Here is a 22,009-nt window from a genome sequence, read left to right on the forward strand (position 1 = left end):
CCTGGTGCCTTTTTTTTTTTTTTTGCGGTACGCGGGCCTCTCACTGTTGTGGCCTCTCCCATTGCAGAGCACAGGCTCCGGACGCGCAAGCTCAGCGGCCATGGCTCACGGGCCCAGCCGCTCCGTGGCATGTGGGATCTTCCCGGACCGGGGCACGAACCCGCGTCCCCTGCATCGGCAGGCGGACTCTCAACCACTGCGCCACCAGGGAAGCCCCCTGGTGCCTTTTTTCCTCGTGAAACCATCGCTGGCTTTCTCCAGTCAGTCCTGAGTGGTCCAAAAGCTGACCTGCTGTGCTTTCAGCAGCTTAAGAAATGGTCTTAAAATTATGGAAAATCAGAAAATGCAGCTGTTTAAAAGAGAGCAGCTGTTTACAGAGAAGCTACTGTATATGATTCCATAATTGAGCTCCTTTTGTGCAGTGTGGTGTTGTAATTTTTATGAGAAGGCGATCAGTAAAACATTTTACATAGTCTTCGTTGTGATAGATTTCTTAGATGTATGGTGTGGTGCCGCTGGAGACCTGTTTTCTAGAGCAGAAGTGATTCCATTTGTAAGTGCTCTTACTCCTCAATTCAGTTGACTAAATCAATTATACTATCAAAACATCAAATTCATATGTTTATTTCAAAAACCAAGAAAAATTATTCCTAGACCTGCTTTTTAACTTGTTGAAATACAGCGCATCTGTAGAAAAGCGTACGTGAATTACGGTTGTTTCCTGGTTTAATGACCAGCGCCCCGAAGCCTTCCTGGTGCCCCTCCTCACACCACTGCCCCTACTTCTTCCCCCCAGGGACACCAGTCCCCTGGCTCCTAACAGCATAAGGTAGCTCTGGCTGATTTTGTGTTATACGAGTGGAACCGTCTAGAGCATACGCTATCAAGTCTGGCTTCGTTTTGTCAGCATTAGTCTGTGAGTCATTCGTGATGACGCATGTGGTTACAGATTACTCGTCACTGTGTGGTATTCCGTGGTTTGTATATGCCACGGCTTTCCCACCCACCTTTGAACTGGTCTTTTAAAACAGTTTGATATCTTAGAGAAGTACGTAAGCTACTGCCATAATTCTAAATAGAATTGTTGTTTTTCCTCCCTAGGCATAAAACATGAATGTCAAGCAAATGGGCCAGAAGACCTCAATCGGGCTTGTATTGCTGAAAAGCTAGGTGGATCCTTAATTGTAGCTTTTGAAGGATGCCCTGTGTAGACCATCACTCGGTGCCACAAACTGAAAGCTTCCGTGTTTAATGTTATCCTTTTGCTATGTAAGTAAAGCTGATACGTTTAGGCCAGGGACTCGCTGAGGGGAGCTGTCTTGTCATTTGCTAGGGTAAACTATTCCATGCACTTGTGCAAATGGCCCTAAATAAATCGAAACTCTAAAGTTGTATTGGTGTGAAATTAAATTCTTACTGGCCAAATGCCTGTTTTGATTAGTTGACTTGTAAAGATTTTTGCTAAGCTCATGATGTTTAATAGTGCAGTTCACAGAACAGTCCAAGGCCACATGAAAAGAATTACTGCATCTTCACTAACCTCAGCAGTTACTTTGTTTCTTTTGCTTAGAGAATTGGTCATAATCTGGTTATAATTTTGGCCCAAATTCTTTTTTCTCTGTTGAGCTAAACTGAGTAATGGAAAATAATTCTCCTCACAACACGTAACAGCACTCATGTACTTACTAACTACGTAATAAGATTCCACCAGACGTGTGGAGACCGCTTAGAACCAGCACCGATCTTGCTCAGCACTACTGTATGCGCATAGTTGGCACACAGGAAGCGGCTCCTGCACCTTCAGCTGCTCGCTGGTCTAGGCGGGAGGCTGTTCTGAGAGTGACCTTGCATCTTGGAAATCTGGAGAATGTGCACCGTCTTGTAACAGCGAATTATAATGCAAATTCGGGCTCCAGTGTAATCCACTTTGTTGATGAAAATGGTGAGGTGGTGTATTGACAGACTGGGATACCGGGATGTCTTTAATTGTGTCTCCTTCAGAACTGTGTTGCTTCTGGTACAGTAAGGTTTGGAAGAACATGATGTTTACTCTGGGGCCTGGGCAAGCTTCTTAATTTCCTAGAGTAGTTTGCTGACTGTCTGAAGCGGGGAGCAGCAGGTGTGACGGCCAACAGCCACGGGAAGCCACGCTGAGGACACCTGGAAGTGACTGCCTTTCACATCACAGGCGTAACACTGAACAACACAGAGATGCACAAACAGTGGAATTTAGAAGTAGCAGTACTGGCTTTATGTAATAAAGGAAGCATTTTTAATTTCTCTCTCGTGTAATTATTCATGGTTGAATGGGGGATAAAGGATTTTGCCTTCCATGTGTGGGGTTAGGTGTGGAGGTTTGGGTATTTCGGACAATTAGCGTTAAGGCCACAGCTCCCTCCTCCTCTGATTGAATGAAAAAGTTGGTATAAAAATTGGGAGTCTTTCTCTTATTCCAAATGTTTATCCAAATGCCAGGATTTTGTCTCCTCTCTGATTTATTTGGGAGCCAAAAAAGGATATGCTTTGATCAAAGTACTTCTTTCAAAATTATCTAGAAAATAGTGCTGGCTACTGGTTTACCGATAAGCTGCTTGTCATTCTTTCATCCTCAGTTTGTTTTCTCTTCTGCAAAGCAGTGCTTTTAGTGAGTGTACATTAACAGGCCTCCGAGAAGCACTGCGGGCCCAAGACTGCCCTTTTCAAGAATCAGCTTTGTAGGTAGAGCCAGGAGTCTAGAAGGAGGTCTTTTCTGTGGCTTCATCTTGTGATGTGTGGCCCCACCTGTATGAGTACCACCGCTCCTCCGTGCAGGTATGTCGGGGCAGGGGTGCTGCCGTGGGGAGGGTTTCGAGCACAGGGATATGATGTGATGTAAACAGCTCCCAGCGCTCCGCTTGACTCCAGAAATTGGGAAATGCTAATAGTCACTTATATCTCTGCCTAGGGGAACTTTTGGATTCCTGAGGTTGGGGCCCAAGAATCCTGCTAACCAGCACTCCGGGTAATTCTGCTGCAAAATTAGAGCTTTGAGACCTCAGCTGACATTGGTGAGGAATAAAACCACAGGTATTGTCTGCTTTCAACACATTTACACTTTTATAAGTGTTAACACATTGCAGAAGTGTGTGTGGAAAGCTGACTTAGGGTTCATTTAAAGGGTTCTCTTTTGTTCCGAGGAAGAAGCAAATAAAGCCACTGCTAACAGAAGTTCAGAGCTTGACTGTGAAGTTTGTTACTCAGAGAATATTAATCTCTAAGAAAACTGAACACAGTGACTCAATAAGATTAGGCTTAGTTGAGTGGTTTCCTTTTTTTTTAGAACTCCTCAGAGTGCTGGCTGGTCCACACACAGAAGTGCAGCTTCTGTTTCTTCACCGTTTGTGCCCTTTGGACTGTCAGAGCCTGGATATGCCCAAGGCAGACTCATCACTTTGTCATGACCTGGGGCACTTCTGAAACTTGCAAACAGTCTTTAGCCCAAGTTCCAGCTAGGCTGCAGCTGGAAGAAGGGTCACTGCATGGTTGGCTGGAGGGGCAGCAGGAGGGGACTTACTGAGCTTGCAGCCAGTGCCTCAGTAGCCAATCCAGAGAGGTAAAGTAACTTGTCTAAGGTCACACAGCTCATGGGCGGCACAGCTGGACAGCTCAGGTCTCATTTTCTGGTCTTAAGCTATTCCCATCGCACCCCTGGCGAGTTCTTCACTTCTAAAATCTGGAGTTCTGAGATTTTGTTCGATTTGGGGCGGGAAGGAAAACAACACTGTTCTTTTGGGTTTTGAGTCCTGTTGGCTCCAAACCTGCAGGAAGCTCAAAGAGAAGGCGTTTGTGGAGTGTCTGGTGGCTTCTAGGATCTTGTGTCTTTGCTGCCTGCAGGCCAGGCATCCCGGTGTTTGTGCAGTTTATTGACCGTCATGCGGAGGTGACTGGAGGAAGCTAGTCCAGAAAGCCGCCACCAGCATGACGGGGCTTCTGGGTCTGGAGGGGATGTTGATGTGCCTTGTGACCCTGAGCTTCAGGTCAATCCGGGAGCCTCTGCAGGGGGACTTTGGACCAGATGCTGTCAGAGCTCCCAGCTCTCCTGTCGGGGCCTGAGACACGGGCCGGGTCTGTGAGGGCAGCTGCCTGCCCCCCTCCCCAGCCTGAGGGTGGGACATGGCCCAAGGACAGTGAGGCCCGTGGGCTCCCTCTGCCGGCCAGCCGGGAGCCGCTGCTGCTGCTGCTGCTGCTGCTGCTGCGCCTCAGGGCGGCAGGGGTGGGGGTGCTCACCCTGCCCTGGGCCGCCTCGTCCCTACAGGTGGACGCTGGGCCCCACCAGGCGGTCTGAGGACGGGGCCCAAAGGCAGCAGCTCCCCCAAGGTCTCCTGTGCCTTCTTTCCCGGAAGTGACCCATTCCTGTGCCTTCAGGGGGCTTCTGCCCAGCGTCAGGGTCCTCAGTTCTGCAGCTGGTGTGGTGAGGGAGGGGAGCTTAGTGGAAACGCAGGCTCCTGGGCCCACGGTGGCCACTCTGATGCCAGAGACCTGGTTTGGGGCACGAGGCTGGCCTGCTTCCCACCAGAAAACGGCCCCAAACCCCTACCCTTTTGTGAAGATCCCTGTGTGCCAGAAGGTGAGTTGTGAGTCGTGAGCCGGGCGTGGGCTCCATGCTCACAAACCTCCCCAGGCCTCCTGACCTTGGCTGGTGTAAGAGGCGGGCCTGAAGCCTGCCCAGCCTTTCACCAGGTGAGCCACTCTCACTTCCGCAGGGTTCTTTGCAGGATGGGGGAGGTTCCTTTCCTACAGGCACTGAAAGATGTCACGTGAGAACTGAGCCTGTGGGCAGGCCCGTGGCCGGGTCAGGTGTCATCAGTCACTTCCGCTCGGGCTCCTGGCCAGACGTGTGTCCTGCGTCCCGCGGGCTCCCTCTGCACTTCAGCCCCCTGCAGAGTTCCAGGACAGGTATGACTGTCCCCCTCAGTGGCTCTCGGTGCCCTCCTGTCTAGACCCCTTGACTTCATGACCCGGCTACACAGGGTCCTCCCAGACACTCACCCTGTGTGCCTCTGCACCACTGTCCCCTTGGCCTTGACCCCTCCTCCCTGACAACGCCTCTGTGCTGAACTCCAGCTCCCGCTCACATCTATGGGGAACCATCCCAGAATGTCCAGTACCCTGATCCCAACACAGGTGCAACATACAAGTGCCACACAGCAGGGCCAGGTGGCCCGTGTACCAAGTGCCCCGAAAGCCAGGCCCAGGTCTTGGTTGTGCAGACTTGAGATCAGCACTGCCCGGCCTCTGGCAGCGGCTCGCATGGGGCCTTGGGCAGCACCCTGATCTTTCCCTCCCCAAGGTGACAACCACCCCAGAGAGGAGTCAAACCCCCCACTGTGATGCACGGGATGCAGAGCTTCTCAAGCAGGTGGTGAGACCCCAGCACTCAGCTGCTTTCCCTGGGAGCACCACCCTCCCTCCCATCTGGCTGTACCTGCAGTCTAAGTTCAGCCCATCAGCCCCCTCTCCCAGGATTATGGGCCCTGGAATTGAGCTGAAAGGACCAGCGAGACCAGCGAGATCCCCAGGGTTGCCCTGATTCACCTTCTGTTCCTAGGTTGGTGCAGCTGCTCCTGCCACCCTGCCTCTAAATCCATTTTTTTTTTGCTTGAGCTCCAGGTTCCTTACAAAGCCCCTGACACACCTCCTGACCAAAGATTCTGTGGGCCCCTCAGAACACAGTGGGTCCGAGGATCACCCCAAAAGTTCAGCTGCCTGCCCCCCGCCCTGGGCCAGCCCTCCTGCGGCGTGGATGCTTGCCCAGGTCCGTGTTCATTCCTGGGACTCACTTCACATGACAGCCTAGGCTGCCCACAGCCCTGCTAGGGAACCACCTCAGTTCCTCAGGGTGGCGCCCACAGGGCATCTGGCCACCAGGTGTCACAGGCCCTGCTCCCTCATCCTGCCCGGTGGGCACGGCCCGGGTGAGGAAAGCGCGGGGGGACCAGAAACCACACTCACTCTCTCCCGAAGTGCCGGGCGACACGCAGGTTTTAATGGCATCAACATCCAGGAGGTCACACATCAGTTGTGGTGGCAACTTCTTCCAGGGGTGAGAACTGCTGCCTTGCTGGGCTGTGACCCTACAGTCTGGGCTGCAGCCTTCAGGACTCACCACCCGGACCGCCCATCGCCCGACCAACCCCACAAAAGACACAACAATTGCACTGATTGATTGACATACACACCCCAAGGTCCCAGCCCCCCAGCACACACCCGGGTCTGTCACACAGCTGCTGAGGGCTTTGGCGTCTGCTGGCCGGTGGTCCGGGGCCGGTCCTAGGGAATAGTGTTTATCGAATGTGACAAAGATTCTTTTACAAACTGGGGTCTGGAAGAGCTACTTCTGGTGCTAAGAGACTCTCGTCTCTATGGCTTCTCAGAGCTACCCAAGTTGGGCCCAGATAACGCTGTGTTGGTTTGTTTATTGGTCAGGAATGTGTAAGGCATTTTGGTAAGTTGAACAGTGACGTCTTTTTCTGCAGGAAGCTCAGACAGAGGTTCCCTCCTTCGAGCTGCTGCTGCCGGCCTCCTGTGAACAGAGGGCAGGGGAGGGGCAGGCTGGGCCTAGGGTCCTCGTCCCTACACCACCCTACCTACCACTTTCCACCTTGAGAGGCCCCTGGGGCTGGAGGAGGCGCCCGAGGGCTTGGTGGGGCGGAGGACAGCGTCCAGGCATCCCTGGGCGCCCAGCCCTGCCCAACCCCCGAGGGATGGCCGGCGGCACTCACTGGTCTGTCCAGCTGCTCCTGCAGCTTCTTCACCATGTCTTTCTCCTTTGCCAGCTGCTCCTGGGTCGTCTTCAAAAGCTCCTGTAGTTTGGTGGCCGCGCGTCCCAGGTCACTGGTTAACTTCTTCTCCTTTTCTAGTCTCTCCTGCGGGTCAGAGTGTTGAAGGGGATCAGCCTTCACGTGACGCACAGCAGGAAGGCCACCTGGCTGCGCCCGTGGGGCCGAGGGTGTGAGGACGAGGCCTCCGGGTCACAGGGCTGTGCTTCAGGGTTGGGCACTGGCTGCTGAGCACCTGCCCTGTGGCCAGGGTGACGGAGAAGCTCAGTTTCAGTTCTACTTGATTTAAATCGTCACACTGACTGGTGGCCTCCAGCTGTGACACTGGAGACTTAGGGATCCCCCTGACCTCGCCAACCTCCAAATTAGGCTGGACGCTGCCCGAGGGGCCTCCGGGGGTGACAAGGGGGAACCTTGTACCTTGAGCCGCGTGGCCTCCTCCGCCTCTGAGGACCCGAGGGCGCTGGTGCAGCGGAGCTTCTCCAACTCCCCCTGCAGACGACTCGACACGAGCTGAGCCTGGACGGGGCGGGGCGGCGGGTCAGGCCCCATGCGGACAGGAGGCGGGTGACGATGGCGCAGTGACACCCCCTGGGATGGGACGCGGCTCGACCCCCCAGACCCGCCGCCCTGACCCAGAGAAGCCCCGACAGCGCGGGGCAGCCTGACCTCCTCGAACTCGGCCGTTAGCTTCTGCCGCTGCATCTGCTCGTCCTCCAGGATGGCTTCCGTCCGCTCCAGCTGCATCTTCAGCTGCGTGCAAACACCACAAATATGCTCGAACCTGGGGCGGACCCTCCTGGGCACCCAGGGCTCCGGGCCGCCTGAGACCTGGGGCCACATCTTCTGGCTGTGCCCAGGGCCCTCTGGGCAGCCGCCGCCCAAATCGGGTCTGGAGGGCAAGGGCCCCACCAGTGATGCCCCAGCCCCCCGCCCCCCTCCCACTCTGGAGTCCTGAGGAGTCAGGCGTCTGGGCAGTGGGGCCGGGAGCTGCGAGTGGCCAGAGCAGAGGCTGCTGTCCCTGCCCTCCAACACGGCGGTCAGTGACGGACACCTGGGGACGGGCTCACCACCCTAACCTCGATGGGGTCCTGCTCTGCTGAGGGGGCCTCTGAGGGGGCAGCCGGGGACCCGGCTACGTCACCATCTTCTACGTGGCTCTTCATTTCACTCAACTGCTGCCTGACCTGGAACAGGGAGGGTGGGTTTGTGCCTGATGTAGCTGGATGCACGCCCGTCTCGCACACCCGCAGGAGGACGGCAGGTGTTCTCAGCAGCCAAAGCCCACGGGGGACCTGCTCTGACAACTGTGGCCTGTGTTGGCTCCCGTGCAGGTTCCCTGGGGCAGGAGAGCCCTCACCCGAGCCAGACTGCGGCCAAGGGGCCCGCAAGGGGCCGGGCTGACCCCACATGCATGCTCTGTGGCAAGGCCAGCGGCACGGAGCCCCCAGCGCTGGAAGCCAGATGACCCCCAAAGGATGTGGTACGCACGGGGCTACGGAATCTGAAGAACGGCAGGCGGCCGGTGGGCTTGGTGCGGATACCGCCGCCTGCCTCCCACTGCCCTCCTGGATGCGGTCCCCCATCAGGGCCTTTTGTGGGGTCCCCGGTGAGCTGACACTCTTACCTCTTAAGGTCCCCTCACCCCTGAGCTCCACTGCCGGGGGCCCTAAGCCCCAGACCACTGAGCCTCAAATCTGAAGGGGCAGCAGTGTCACCCACAAAGCTTGGGTGAAGGTTCCCAGCGGAGATCTGGGGGGGCCTGACAGCCGCCCCATAAGGGGCGCCCCAAGTGTGTGGGGCCTGACCCTCTAAGTCCTTTCCTCCTGCCAACAGCCCCAAAGGTCAACACCAGACCGCAGAGGCCAGTGACGAGGAGAAATTCGGGGCGTGTCCTCTGCATGTGGCCCAGGCCCGGCTGGGACACGGCTTTGGAGAGTGGCCCTCAGACTCGGCACCTGCCCTCTGGGGCGATGGTCCCTGGTCAGGCCTGAACGACCGGAGGGGGCACCCGCGGAGCCAGAGCGTGTGCCCAGCAAGGGGGCTGCTCGGTGGATGCTGCTTTGGGAACGCCAGCCCCCCAGACCAGACCTTGGGTCTCCTCGCAGAAAGCCAGACATGTACGTTTTTCACACACACACACACCCCGCTACCCCCGCCGGTGGCTCAGTGTTAACAGCCAACTCGTTATTTAATGAAAGACCGTGCAGATCACACGGACTGTGTCTGTGGCCTCATGGGCTGGTACTGGAACCAGTGCCCCCCCCGCCAAGGCCAGGCTGACCTGGCCAAGGAGCGGGGACCAGAGACACATCAAGGCTGAAAACCGTAAGAACCAGAGGCCCCCGCGTGGCTGGGAGCTCCGCGCGGCTGCGGACAGTCACCTGGTACCACCCAGTGTGGAGCAGGCCGCCCCGCACACCGCAGATCTGACTGACCTGACCTGAGCCACCGCTGGGTGAGGAAGGACCCTAGTCCCAGAAGAAGGACCCTAGTCCCACAGAAGGCCACGGGGCATAAGGACCCCCCCCCCGAGCTCCCAGTGCAGACCCGGAGCCCCGTGGTCCCAGCAGCCACAGGCCCAGTGTGCAGCATGGAGCAAACGTGTGAGGGGCCGTCCACACTGGGCCCAGCACAGACCGGCGCACGCCCCCTTTGACGGGACACAGAAGCACACACACCCGACCCCAGGGCACACGCCGGCCGCACCAGTTCGCTCACCAGGGCAAGCTCGTCGCTTTGTTTCTGGGCTTCACTCTTGGCTGCATCCAGCTGAGACTGAGATTCTAATAAAAGCTGCCTCAACTTGGACAGAAAACAGACCCGGGTGGTGGGAGAAAAGAAGAGAGAGCCAGTTCCGGTGAGTCAGCACCTCACACCCAACCAAGCACATCCACATACGCCACCCGGAGAGCCTGCGGGGCGTGGGGGAGGGGTGGGTGCAGGCCCCCGGGAGCTTCTGCTCTTTTTTGAAGACAGAGGAAGGATCGTGTTCAGTACACGCTAGTCTCAGGCCTTCACAAACGTTTGTGGATTGTCTTTTGCAAAGAGAGGCCAGAAGTCAGAGATCGAACCAGGATCGGGAGTGCCAGGCTTGTGCTCTCTGCTCCCCGAATCAGAAAGCACTGTCAGATTTAAATGCCTTCCCCACAGAGATGGTGTCTCCACACCGGGTAGAGAGATCCTCTCGCTGCCAGGCTGACCTGGCTGCCCCCTGCCCTGGCCGCGGGGCCCCCACCAGGCCCACCCGCGCTGGGACACTCACCCCTGCCACCTCCGTGGCGTAGTTCTGGCACTCGGCGCTCGCGGCCGCCATGTGCTTCTCCAGCTCGGCCTCCAGATGTGACGTGTGCTCCCTCACCTGGACACGACACACATCAGGAGCCTCAAGCCGGCCAGCAGGACGGCCCGGGCCATGGGAACAGGGCGCTGGGGCCACCAGGCCCTGGGACAAGGGCTGAGAGGGGCCCTCGTGGCCTGAGGGCTACGAGCCAACTGAGGGCAGGCAGGGGGTGCCCCCCAGGCCAAACACCTCCTGAAGAGGCACCCTGGGGCCGCACGTGTTCTCAGACCTCAGCAGCTTTTAGATTTACTTGCAAGGAGGGTGCGGAGTGCGGCGGGGCCACCCGGCAACCCTCCCACGGTTCATGAGGTCACGGCAGAAGCCATGGTGCACCGGGGCCCAGCCACGCCGAGGTCGTAACGGCTCATTAAGGACAAGCAGGGACACGCGGTCGGGGAAGGAAAGCTGCTAGAGGAGCCTCTGCAGCAGGACGGCAGCCCCCTGGACAGCGCCCGCACGCACCTGGTCGGCACTTTCAAGTTCCCCTTTCAGCTTCCCCACAGTCTCTTCGAGATGCTTCACTGTGACCCGCGACTACAGAGCAAGAAGGGGGAGCGCCGTCAAGCACGAGCCCCGGGGATCCGTCCCGGGATGCACCCCACCACCCTGTGGTGCCCCCCCCACCCCCAGGTGTGACCAGCAGCCTCTTCCTTCGGAGTGGGGCTGGTCGGGGGGGACCTCCTTGAAACCATTCCTCAGCTGTCGGTCATTCCGCAATGAGACTGTGGCATCACCAAAACCCAGCAAACGTGACTCCCAAGTGACCCCGATAACCCCGTGGGCGTTCCCCCTGGATTGTATGGCATTCTGAGGGAGTGGAGTTTGGGTTCCGAGGGAAGGGGGGCCCTGGGGAGACTGGGGGCCGTCCCGTACCTTCTGGAGCTCCTCCTCCGTGGCTCTCACCCGGGCCTTCCACACCTGTTCCTCCTCCTCCACGCTCTTCTGCAGGGCTTTGAGCATGGCCTCCTGCGGGGACGGCACTGAGCAGGGCCTGGAGGCCCCCCCCGCCACACACAAACCCGTGGCTCCCCCCAACCCCCTGCAACCACCCGGCTCGGATCCCAGTGCGGCCGGCGCACTGGGGAGGAGGGGGCACAGTTCTGGAGGGGGGCCCCCAGCCGGTGTGCAAACAAGGCTGTCAGGACTCTCATCTCCGGTGGGTTTGCACCAGGTGGGCCTCAGCGGCCCAGGACGGGGGACCCAGGACCGGCCATCGCAGAGGGAGGCTGAGCGAGCGTGGCCCCTGGAGTCGCAGGAAAGCGGATTCAAGCCGAACGCTGCCCTATCCCTTCCCAGACTGGGGCCCAGACCTTTAACCTGAGCTCACACCCTTCACCGTTCAGCCAAAGAAACTGGGCCCAGAGAGGGGCAGTGACTCGCCCAAGGTCACAGAGCCCCGGCCTCACCGTCTCGGCCAGGATGCTGCGGTACTGGTCGCACTCGGCCTGAAGGCTGCTCTGTGTCTCCTCTGCCTCCCTCAGCTTGGCAGCCAGGTCCTGAGGGCGGAGGGCAGGACAGGGGCCTGCTGAGCCAAAACCCGATGGCCGGCTCCAGGCACCCTCCATCCCGCGGACAGGGCAGGGTGCGAGTGACGGCGGCCGCACTCACCGAGGGCTCCGTGTTCCCTGGTGGCTGCTTCAGCAGCTCTGGGCCTTTCTCTTTGAGCTCCTGCAGCCACTCGGCGTAATTCTGCGACAAAAACGTTCAAGGTCGGGCGGGACGTGCCCCCTACCCGCACAGGGGTTCCCCGGGAGCTGCCTCCCCTCCTACCTGGTGGGTGGGGGCAGAGAGGCCCGGGAGCAGGGCCAGCAGGGCCTCCCTGGTCTGGGCCTCCGTCAGGCTGAGCTGCTTCTCGGACTCCTCCTGGGGGCAGGGCAGGTGGGGCATGAGGGTGGTCAGCCACGGAGCTTAGGGCAGCCCCGGGGGTTTCACCCCAGGACCATGCCCTCAGCCCTTCAGGGGAGGGACAAGGATCGGAGGAGACCAATGGTGGCTCCGTGGGGCCGGCTGGGTGGGGGTGTGTCTAACCTTAGCAGTCAAGTTCCAGCCACCCCACCCCTGGACAACTTAAAACAAACTCAGCTCTCAGGAAGGGGGATGGCAGCACCCGCTACGGGACGTGCAGGTTCGCGGACACCTCCCAGCAGACACTCAGGCTCAGGTTTTCTTTCTGAGCGTGTGCATATGGGGGGCGGGGAGCACAGAGAAGACGTGCGGCCACCAGGGTCAGGAGCTCCTGCAACCCTGGGGGCGGGAGGATCAGGGCTCCCACGTGCTGAGGGGATGAGGCAGGTCGGGGTCTCGGCTCTCCGAAAGCTCCTGGGCCCCCTGCTGCAGCCGCGCTGGCCAGAGCCCCCGCCATCCTCCCTGATGCTCCCACTCAGCGCAAGAAAAAGGAGCCCAAGAAAGAGGGAAGGAGCCATAGGCAAAGGCGAGAAGGACTGCACTGTCCCTGGGGACAGATAACCCCTCCCCACACCCGGGGGGCAGCGGGGCAGTGCAGGAGATTTCTGGCTGAAAGTCCCATCTGGTCACCCGTCCCCAGCAGGCTGAGCCTGCTGCCTGCCCCTCAGGGCCCGAGACCTGGAGCAGCAATAGGAGGTCCCGGACTCGAGCCGGGAGTGAGGCTCTGTATTGTGATTTGGGGCCGGCGGGGGGACGGATGGCCGGCAGATGGATGCCCAGCCTGACCACAGCACCACATGCCTGGACTTGAGTCTCAGAAGCCGACCCTTCTCGCTCACCCGCTGATCCGTGGCCTGCTGTGGGCCCCCAACCTCGTGACCACCATTCAGGTGCCCGGGTCATGGGAGTCCAAACAAGGGCCGAGGACCCAGAGGCCAGCTCCCTGTCTTTATCTGGCTGTGTGACCACAAACAAGTCAGGTGACACCTCTGGTCACAGCTTCTGCATTTGCCACAGAAAGGCCAGACAGGCGCCCTGGTCACTTCTGGGGAGTCTAAGTGTAGCTCCACACGGCTCCCCAGCTCTGCCTCTCGGAGGCCTCATCTGACACACCCTCAGGCTTCCTGGGGGGCTTGTGAAAGTTGCTGCAAAGCTCATGATAATAGGACAGACATTAATTCTGCATTGGGGTGGGGGAGGGAGAGGGAGGGCAGGCCTGGCCAAAGCTGGTGGTGAGGCCCCGCCTGCTCGTGCTGCAGCTGCAGACCATGTCCCGGCCAGGGCCCTGGACACTGACCCACCTGAGCTCCCCCGACCTGGGCCTGAGTGCTTGCTACTAAAGACTGTCCTTCCCCCAAAGCTCAATCACAGAGCCCCTGGGCCAGGACCGAAGGGGGCCTGAGAAAGCAGACAAACACCAGGGGAGAATAACATGAGCAAGTCCATGAACAGACCCATCTCGGGGCCCCCATGGCCTCCGAGGGCAAAAGGCCCAGCTGAGAAGCAGGAGACAAGGGCTCACCGCTCCCCGCATCTCGGGGAGAAATGCGCAGCGGGAGCGCAGGAGGGCGGGCAGGAATATGCAGCGGCCGGGCCCTGGGTGGACTTCTGAGACGCCCTGAGGCTGGGGCTGCCCTGAACGCAGTCTGTGTGGTCTGCTGAGCTGCTAGACCGAGGCGAGCCCGAGGCCGACGCTGACCTTGGCCTGGGTCAGGGACCGCAGCTTCTCCTCGCAGCCCCTCTCGGCCGAGGCCAGAGCCTCCATCGCCTTCCAGTTCTTCTCTCGGAGGTCCTGGGAGGAGAGGGGAGACGGTCAACAGCCAGGCTGGTCTCCGCCGGGTGGGCGAGCCCTCTCCGACCCATCTCTGGACTTCACAGGCCACTCCAGGCAGCACTGGAGCCAGGCTGCTCTCGGGTGGCTGGGGCCCCCGGGCGCCTTTCAGGGAGACTCATCTGCGGGCAGCGGGGATCTGCCGGCTCTTCAGTGGGAAGAGGGTCCACCACCAAACGGCCGGCTCTGACCCAGCCAGGCCCAGGGAGGCACGGCGTGTGTGTGCGTGCGTGCGTGTGTGTGCGCGCGTGTGTGCGTGTGTGCGCGCACATGTGTCGGGGGTGGGGTCTGGGGGCACAGCCCGCATCGGGGGGATGCAGCCGAGGCTCCCATGCGCCCACCGCAGAGGAGGCGCCCTACAGCACCCTCCTCACGCCAGGTGACCACATGACCAAGGTGACCACGTGACCAAGCCGACCCAGTGGGAGTCAGGACCCCCGAGCCCCCCCACGGGGAGCAGCCGGAAGGGACAAGGAGAGGCTCCGAGCCCCCTCCCCATCCACACGGCAGGCGGCCCCTCGACACTCACGTTGTTCTTCACTTTCTGCTGCTCAACTGCCTCCTTGAGCTCCGTGGCCTCCTTCTCCAGACACCACACCTGCGACTCCAGCTCCATGAGGCTGAGGGGGGATGGCGGCGTCACTGCCGGGCTCCAAGGGCCCACGGCCGCCATAGGCCCTGTCTCGGGGCCCCTTCCTCTGCCCCGGAACACCCGTGGGGCCTGGGGCTGCAGTCAGTCCCCTCCCCAAGCCGGCACAGGCTTCAGGGGAGCCTCAGCAGCCACCGTGGCCCCTCCTCTGAGGGCTGGGGGCCCAGAGGCCAGCGGAGTCCCACTTGGTGACACTGGCTGCGGGGACGGCAGCGGGCAGAGCTGCCACAACGGCCAGCGCGGGGACGCGCCCCGGACAGTCAGGTTTTCAGATGCTCTTTCTTCTGATGAACTGAGCCTGGCCCCACTCTGTCCCGCAGCACGCGTCGGCTGGCCCTTCCCTGTGGCCACAGCTGCCCTCGAGACTGGGCTGGGCCTCCTCGGAGGATGCCAGGGCCGGAGGCTCGGGTGGCACCGTGGCCTGCACGCCCATCAAGTGCATCCCTGCTCTTGGCGCTGGGACCGTCCTGTGTCCAAAACCTAACTCTGCTGAGACCCGAAGGCTCCCCCTCAGTCCTGCGCCCGGGCTCCAGGGAATGAGCCCAAGACGACCCCGGATGCGTGCAGCTGGCAGGCCGGGGGGGCCATCTTTTCACATTTCTCTCCGGACTCTAGGCCCTGCGGCTCCGTCCACCCCATCACCCGGAAAGCGAGGGGTGGACGCTCTGGAACTTCTCTGGCTGTTCCGAGGAAGACGCTTCAAAAGGACACTTAATACGTCACCTTCTGCGTTAAGATTTAGGACAGGGAAGCCCCGGGGTCGCATAAAAGCTAACATCCAGAAGCCGCCAATGCCGACTTGAAGCAGCACAACAGGGCCCCTCTGGGAGCAGGAGGAAGCCCGTCTGAGGATGCCCCCGGGGGGGGACACGTTCGTATTTCTCACTGTGGGCCGGCAGTACACCACGCTAAGGAGGAGCATGAGGACCAAACAACCTCAGCGAGGCTGTGCGTGCTGCCCGCCCTGACGCCCCCGAGCACCATCTCATTTTCGTTCTAACTACTGGTTGCACGTGGCCTTGAAGACGGCTGTCGACTTCTTAGATGTTGGTTTCAGGCCACAGAACGTGACCCCACCCTCAAAGCTCCACTGGGACCCCTCGCAGCTTCTCCTCAAGCCGCCAGCATTCTGCACCAGCGCTGGCCCCCTGCACACCCCTGCAAGAGCATCCCCAAAGGCACGAGGCCCCGAGGAAGAAGGCACAGCAGGCCGGCGGCAAGGACACGCTGACAGTCACCCCCCTTGGTAGCTACTGACCGAGTTCCAGAACATCTGGGGCTGGATCACTCATCTCCACCCCAGAACACGATGGCCTGGCCTAGACACAACTTCCAGATAAACAGTCTGAGAAGGAAATTTTTAAAAACCCTAATTCTGCCAAACATCTACATGATGCAAAAAGCTAGAATCAACCCTGCTTGCAACATGACTTAGGTAACTAATAATTAGCTATGCCGTCCAAGAATCTGATCGTAAAATATAAGGAGCAAAACGCTAAACAAACACACCCTCTCTACCCTGGCAAGTACCATGAGAAACAAAGTTTGCCCAAAGCTTTCTGGAAAGGTGCATGGAGAGGGTTTGCTTCTGAGTCTCCAGCAAGGTGCTTTGGGGCCTCCGTGAGGCCGGCTTCCTTCCCCAAACCCGAGCCGAACGCCACGGAACATGGGCCGTGGCCTGGGGAAGCGCTGGGGAGGGGACTCACTGGCAGCAACAGCCGGAACAAGGGAGGTTGGTCAGTGGACAACCCGGGACGTGACCGACCACCGGCACGCTTCATCCCACGTGGCTGCCCTGGAGACCCCCAGCCACGGCAGCCAGGACCACCCCCCGAGCTCATGGGCATCTGCTGAGGGACACACACCCGGAGCCAACGGTCCTAGGACTTCCAGGCCCCTGGCTTGAGGAGCCCACCGGATCTTAGCAACAACAAACACACAGTCCGAGCAGGCCTGGGGCTGGGCCACTGACGTTACCCAGCATCAACCCTGTGACCTGATCAGCTGTGAACCACACCGCATCCCAGATCCGTGCAAAAGCCCGGGCAGCCTCCCGGGTTCTCCACTCTGGGCACATAACCACTTTCCCGTTTGGGTTACGACTTCAGCCCCTAAATTCCCTCGCCCTGTGGACGTGGAGAACACCCTGACCAGCTGGTCCTTCCTGGGGAGAGAAGGATGGATAGATGCATAGATGGACGGATGGACAGCAAGAGGCCCATCCCCCTGCCGAGGCGCAGCCACTCTCCCCACAGCCTCGCTCCTCGAGGCAGGAGCTCCCTGCAAGGTGCCCTCTTCCCTGCCCAGCCTGTCCTGGTCCTCGAGGTCACTGGAGGGATGGGGAAAGGCAGGGCCTCTCAGAGGGCTCCTCCCTGGGACCCCCGCACCCAGGCCACGGCCCCTGCCTCCTCTTACCGGGCCTGCTGCTGGTCGGCCTCCTCTCGGCTGGCCTGGAACGAGAGACAGAGCCCTGCGGTCACCACGAGACCACCTCGCATGACAAGTCATCAGGGCAGGGCCCCTGTGGGGTGGGTGGGGGCACCCCCAGGAGGAGGTGCAGCTGACCTGGGCGTCCCGGGCCTGGCTCGCCTCCAGCAGGGCCTCGATGGAGCGGATCCTCTCCGTGAGCTGTGAGTTTTGCGCCTTGGCCTCGTCCAGCTGCCCGTGGACACTGCTCAGCTCCTCGCACCTGCTCCTCACCTCAGCCTCGGAGGACTGCAGCTTGCCGTGCAGCTCTGCGGGGAGGGAGGCCGGCGGGTAGCAGGGTGTGGGGAAGGCCCGCACAGGCACCCCATTCTGCCCAGTGCACGCCCGCGGGCTTCCAGGCTCTCCCCTGACCCCTGGGTGCCCCGTTAGCTGGTGGAGAAAGTCACAGCCTGGCTTCCTTCTCAAGGACTCACTAGGGTAGAACAGAACGCCCCCAGATCACTCAGGAAAAGATGGAAAACTGAATGGGCTCCTGTTGCAGTTTCTAAAGCCTTGCTCTCTGGGAGATGGGCTCACGTCGCTGAGACCATGGCCAAGGGGGCGCCTCAGCGTGTCCTCCCTCGGTGACCGCCGCTAAGCCCCACCACGGCTCTGAAAGTCCTCCACGTGTGTCTGACTCCGAACGGCGGCCCGGCCCGGGTCTCCTCCCCGAGCCCGGGCTCAGACGCCGGCCACGTCCACACGCAGCTCTGCTCAGGCCTCCTGGTCCCCTCACTGTGGCTGTTCTGCTTTCCTGTGCCCCCGCCTCTCACTCATCTACCAGGCCTGTGGATCCAACGTCCATTGCCTGCCGAATCCACCAGCGCCTCCGTGGCTGCCTGGGCCTGGCCCAGGTGCCTTTGGTCCGACAACTGCAAGGCCCCATCCCTGGTCCCCACCCGGAGCCAGAGCATCCAGAAGTGCAGATGGGATCCCGCCAGCCCTGCCCACGCTCCCAGCCCCCTCATCACTCCACACGGCCCCTGAACTCTTCAAAGGAGGGTCACCCGGCCCTGCCCGTCTACCCCACACTAGCCACTGCCTTCTTCTCCAGTCTCGCTTGCTGACCTGCGTCTGTTTCTTGTACAGGCCAAGTTCAAGTTCACTCCCATTCTCAGGGGCCCCTTCGCGGTGTCTGTGAGGCTGGCCTCTTCCCATCGTCCAGACCTTGGGCTTAAACAGCCCCTTCTCCCCAGAGAGGCCTCCCCTGACCACTCAAAGCCACACCTGGCCCATCATAGCAGGGGTCAGCAAACTAGGCCCTTGGGCCAACCCAGCCCACCACCTGTTCTTGAAAATAAAGCTTCACTGGCACGCAGCCAGGCCTGTCTGTTTAGGGTGGCTTTGGCACTGTAGCAGCAGAGCTGAGCAGCTGTGACACACACCGTTTGGCCTACAAAGCCAAAAGGATTTACTGCCTGGCCCTTCACAGACACAGCTTGCCGTTTCTAGGACCTGCTCTCGGTCACGCTGCCTACTTGAAGTCTGTCGACATGGATCCATCTACTGTGCCCGTCTCTCCTGCTGGAACACGGCCCCAAGCCCGCTGCTTCACTCCCGGCCAAGCCCCGGGCACCCACAGGGGTGCTCAGCCCCCAGCAGTGGCTCCAGAAGTACTGGGGAGCCCTCACCGGCACGGTCTGCCCTGCTTCTCTAGGGGCCCTTGGTGCCCTGGGTTTCGTCACCACCTCCCGTTTGAGAAGGTGACTTGTGAGCACACGGGGACCATAAACCCACCTTCCAAATCTGGCTGGCCTCTAGGCCTGACTGGGTTGGAAGAGAAGGCCGGCAGCAGCCCCAGGAGCATCAGAGCTCCAGGTGGGCCCCACATTAAGTGAGGCCGAAGCCGCAGCATCTTCCACCTCGAGCCCGCCCCCGTATCCCGCCCCACAGGCTACGCCCCACCCCATATCCCGCCCCCACAGGCCACACCCCCACAGGCCCCGCCCCCCACGTCCAGTCCTCTGCAGCCCAGGCCTGACCCCGGGCACCCCCGGCGCGTCCCCTGACGGGTGGGGAGTCAGGGGTCCCGGCTGCCCTCGCCCCCCGCCACCACGGAGCCGGCCCCTACGCCGCCCTCACCAGCCATCTGCTGCTGCTGCTCCCGGGCCTTCTCGGCGTCCGCCCGGAGGCTGGCGTGGCTGGTCTGCGAGCGGCACAGCTCCCGGCTGACCTCATCCAGGCGCTTCTGCAGGGCCTCCTCGCTCTCCTTGTGAGACGCCTGGGGGCCGGCAGAGGGAGGAGGGCCGGGAGGACGCGGCAGGAGGTGGGCCCTCAGCCGGCTCTGCTGTCTAGAGTTCCTCACACCCTGCCATCCTGTGCCGGTGACTTATATAAGCCTCCTGGATTTCCAGGTCAGTTCACCTGCTAGAAAAGGCCAAGAGGCCACCCTGGACCCTGAAGAGCGGGTTCCTGGGGAAGAGGCCTCAGGTGAAGGCAGGACAGTCCCAGAAAGGCAAAGGCCCATTTTCACCTGAGTGTGGCACAGGGAGAGGCTTCCTACAAGCTAAACATCCAGCCTGAGCTGGAGATTTCCCGAGGGGGCCTGGTAAAGGTCATATGGTTGTTAAGCAGTTCTGGGCAAGGCATCCATGTGTGTCAGTGTGGTTAATCCTCAGCCACCCCAAGACACAGGTACCACCACCACACCCACATTACAGTTGGGGAAACTGCAGCTCTGAAATCCGGGCCTCACGATCAATACCACGGGGACTCTGACCTCAGAGGGAGGAGATGCTCGCGGCCTGGGGCTTCCTGGCTACAGTGGTGGTGACAACCCGGGCGCCACAGTGAAGGCTCCAGCCCCAGAAGCACCAGGACCACCCGACAGCCTTCAGAACATAACCGCCAGGCCCTCCCCAGGGGCTCTGATCTCACTGCTCAGGGTGGACCTACTTTACACTAAATTATCCATCTCAATTCCACCCAAACCATCCGAACTTTGTTTCTCTGTGCCTGTTCTTAGGCACACACACATCAGTCTTACAACTTCGTGTCTGTTGTTCTAGTCCCTTCCATAAAACAGCCCCACTGCCCCCACATGCTACAGCCGAGAGCTTCAGTGACTGAGCAGAAACAGGTGCAAAGCTGTGTGGGTCTCCAGGGCTTCCTTGTCCTCCAGAGAAGTTACACGCACAGAGGTATGACAACTGCCCCACGCCCGGTCACCCTACCCCGAAACAGGCCAGCTGGGGGACGCAGCACTCGTCAGGCCAATGAGCAGGGAGGCCCTGAGACTGAGGGGCCCCACTGGTTGCTGCCCAGCGCCTATGGGGCAGGGAGGGGACAGTCTTCCTCCCTCTGGACAACAGGCGTCCCCCTGGGAAAATACGAGCTTCCGGGCCACATCCAGAGGCTGAGAAGAAAGAACACCCACCGGGCCTTGAAGCCAGAGGCTGTGCCTGCTGGCCTGGCTGCGGCCGGAGCTGTGACACCACAGGTGTGGCAAGTGTGGGACGGTGACTGCTCTGGGGCTGCCCTGGGGCTCAAACCCTGGCTGTGGGTGAACTGGCAGAGTTGCTTAACTTTGTGCCTCCAATTTCCTTATGGGTAAATTACAGATAATAACAGTATCTATCCCATAAGGTTACAATGAGAATTACCTGAGTTAAGCTTGTAAATGTTCAGAACAACGCTTAGCACACAGAAAGCACCCACTCGATGCTGACCAGGTATCACTACTACCAAGGCCAAGGTCGAGGGTTCCAGCCCCAGCCCTGCCTGGGTCCACTGCGGTCACAGCCACAGCTGAGAAGGGAGGCCCCAGGGTGGCCGTGCGTAGAGCTTGTTGGGCAGGATGCACGGGCACCGAGGCAGCTGCACCCCAACTCACCTGCAGCTGCAAGACCTGCTTCTCGAAGGCGCCTGCCTTGGCCTCCAGGGCCTTCCGCTGCTGCTCCTCCTGCCGTGCGGCCTCCGACTTCTCCACCAGCTCCTTGCTGACCTTGCCCAGCTCCTGCCGGAGCTTGGCCAGCTCTGCATTCTGCCTGCAAGACAGTCAGGAGGCCCCGCGTGACGGACAGAAGAGGGCTCAAGTCGGCTCTCGCCAGCCCCGAGAGCCGCCCGGGGAGATGGGACTGGAGGTCTGAGCCCTTCCTCCAGGGCACCTGCTGTTTCTTAAGTAGATGCCCAAGTCCTGGAGCCCCTCTGAGGCCCTCTATATAATCAGCCACGTGGGTGTGACGTGTTTTGTTGAAGATGCTGTTTTACAACAAGCACGGTGGAGGGACCAGCAGAAGCCTAGGGCAAAATGTGCACTAAAGCAGCCCACGGAGCCCCTGACAGAAGTGGCTGATTCCTCACGGCTGGTCTGGGCCCAAATGAGCCCTGGGATGCTGCCCTGCAGGGCCGGGGCCAGCGGCCCGCTCGAGTCCACACGCTGGATTCACTGGCCGACTGGACCACAGCCAGGCAGGGAAAGAGGCTGGAGCATTTTACACGAGACCCCTCAACGCTGCACAAGAGCTGGGTCTCAGGACCGGCGAGGAGGTTCAGGAGGGACGGAAGGAGATGTGACTGACAGCAAAAAGGGGCAGCTCCGGACCCGCCTTTCCCAGCATGAGGAGGTCGTCAGCGTGCGACTTCCTTCACAGCACAAAAGACACCTCTTTACAGCAGGACTGACCGTCCAGCCAAGGGACAGTACCAGACCAGGCGAAGGCGACAGAGGAGACGGTCCGCAGCCCTGGGAGGCAGGAAACCTGGCCAAGACCAGCTCTGCCCTGCTGCCTGGGGAGGGGAGATGTGGGCTCCCCATCTGCACGGGGGAGGCCGCCCCAAAGCCCCCTGCGGGGCCCTCAGTGCACGCTTTCCAGGGCCAAGATTTGAGACTGGGGAGCCCACGCGAGGCTGGACTCCAGTACCAGGGATGGGGATGGGGGTGGGAGGCCAGATGGGTGGCCCCTTGGGACCAACATGAAGCTCTGGGAGGGACGTGGGGACACCCGTCCCACACGGCAGAGTGTCCGCAAGCTGATGGAGTCAGCAGCCGCAACTCA

At 60.2% G+C, this 22,009-nt stretch overlaps 2 protein-coding genes across 2 annotated transcripts in view; one reads left to right on the forward strand and one right to left on the reverse strand.

Moving 5' to 3' along the window:
• DSTN (destrin, actin depolymerizing factor) overlaps nt 1–2,280 on the forward strand; it is a 37,549-nt gene extending 35,269 nt beyond the window's left edge. Inside the window, exon 4 of the mRNA XM_082645681.1 lies at nt 1,102–2,280. Within this exon, the coding sequence (XP_082501807.1) occupies nt 1,102–1,211 (110 nt within the window). The 3' untranslated portion in view covers nt 1,212–2,280. The remainder of the gene's footprint in view (nt 1–1,101) is intronic.
• Nucleotides 2,281–6,003: 3,723 nt separating this feature from the next.
• Nucleotides 6,004–22,009, reverse strand: part of RRBP1 (ribosome binding protein 1) — a 59,346-nt gene continuing 43,340 nt past the window's right edge. The window contains exons 7-24 of the mRNA XM_082645677.1: nt 20,845–20,998; nt 19,095–19,233; nt 17,112–17,281; nt 16,962–16,996; nt 14,427–14,517; nt 13,766–13,858; nt 11,932–12,024; nt 11,770–11,850; nt 11,568–11,657; nt 11,035–11,127; nt 10,624–10,695; nt 10,084–10,179; nt 9,540–9,623; nt 7,898–8,005; nt 7,488–7,571; nt 7,239–7,337; nt 6,762–6,905; nt 6,004–6,562 (exon numbers count right to left, since the gene is read on the reverse strand). Coding sequence (XP_082501803.1) covers nt 6,521–6,562; nt 6,762–6,905; nt 7,239–7,337; nt 7,488–7,571; nt 7,898–8,005; nt 9,540–9,623; nt 10,084–10,179; nt 10,624–10,695; nt 11,035–11,127; nt 11,568–11,657; nt 11,770–11,850; nt 11,932–12,024; nt 13,766–13,858; nt 14,427–14,517; nt 16,962–16,996; nt 17,112–17,281; nt 19,095–19,233; nt 20,845–20,998 — 1,768 coding nt within the window. The 3' untranslated portion in view covers nt 6,004–6,520. The remainder of the gene's footprint in view (nt 6,563–6,761; nt 6,906–7,238; nt 7,338–7,487; nt 7,572–7,897; nt 8,006–9,539; nt 9,624–10,083; nt 10,180–10,623; nt 10,696–11,034; nt 11,128–11,567; nt 11,658–11,769; nt 11,851–11,931; nt 12,025–13,765; nt 13,859–14,426; nt 14,518–16,961; nt 16,997–17,111; nt 17,282–19,094; nt 19,234–20,844; nt 20,999–22,009) is intronic.

The sequence above is a fragment of the Mesoplodon mirus genome (assembly GCF_964341445.2).
Source record: "Mesoplodon mirus genome assembly, chromosome: 15".
In the NCBI taxonomy this organism is placed as follows: domain Eukaryota; kingdom Metazoa; phylum Chordata; class Mammalia; order Artiodactyla; family Ziphiidae; genus Mesoplodon; species Mesoplodon mirus.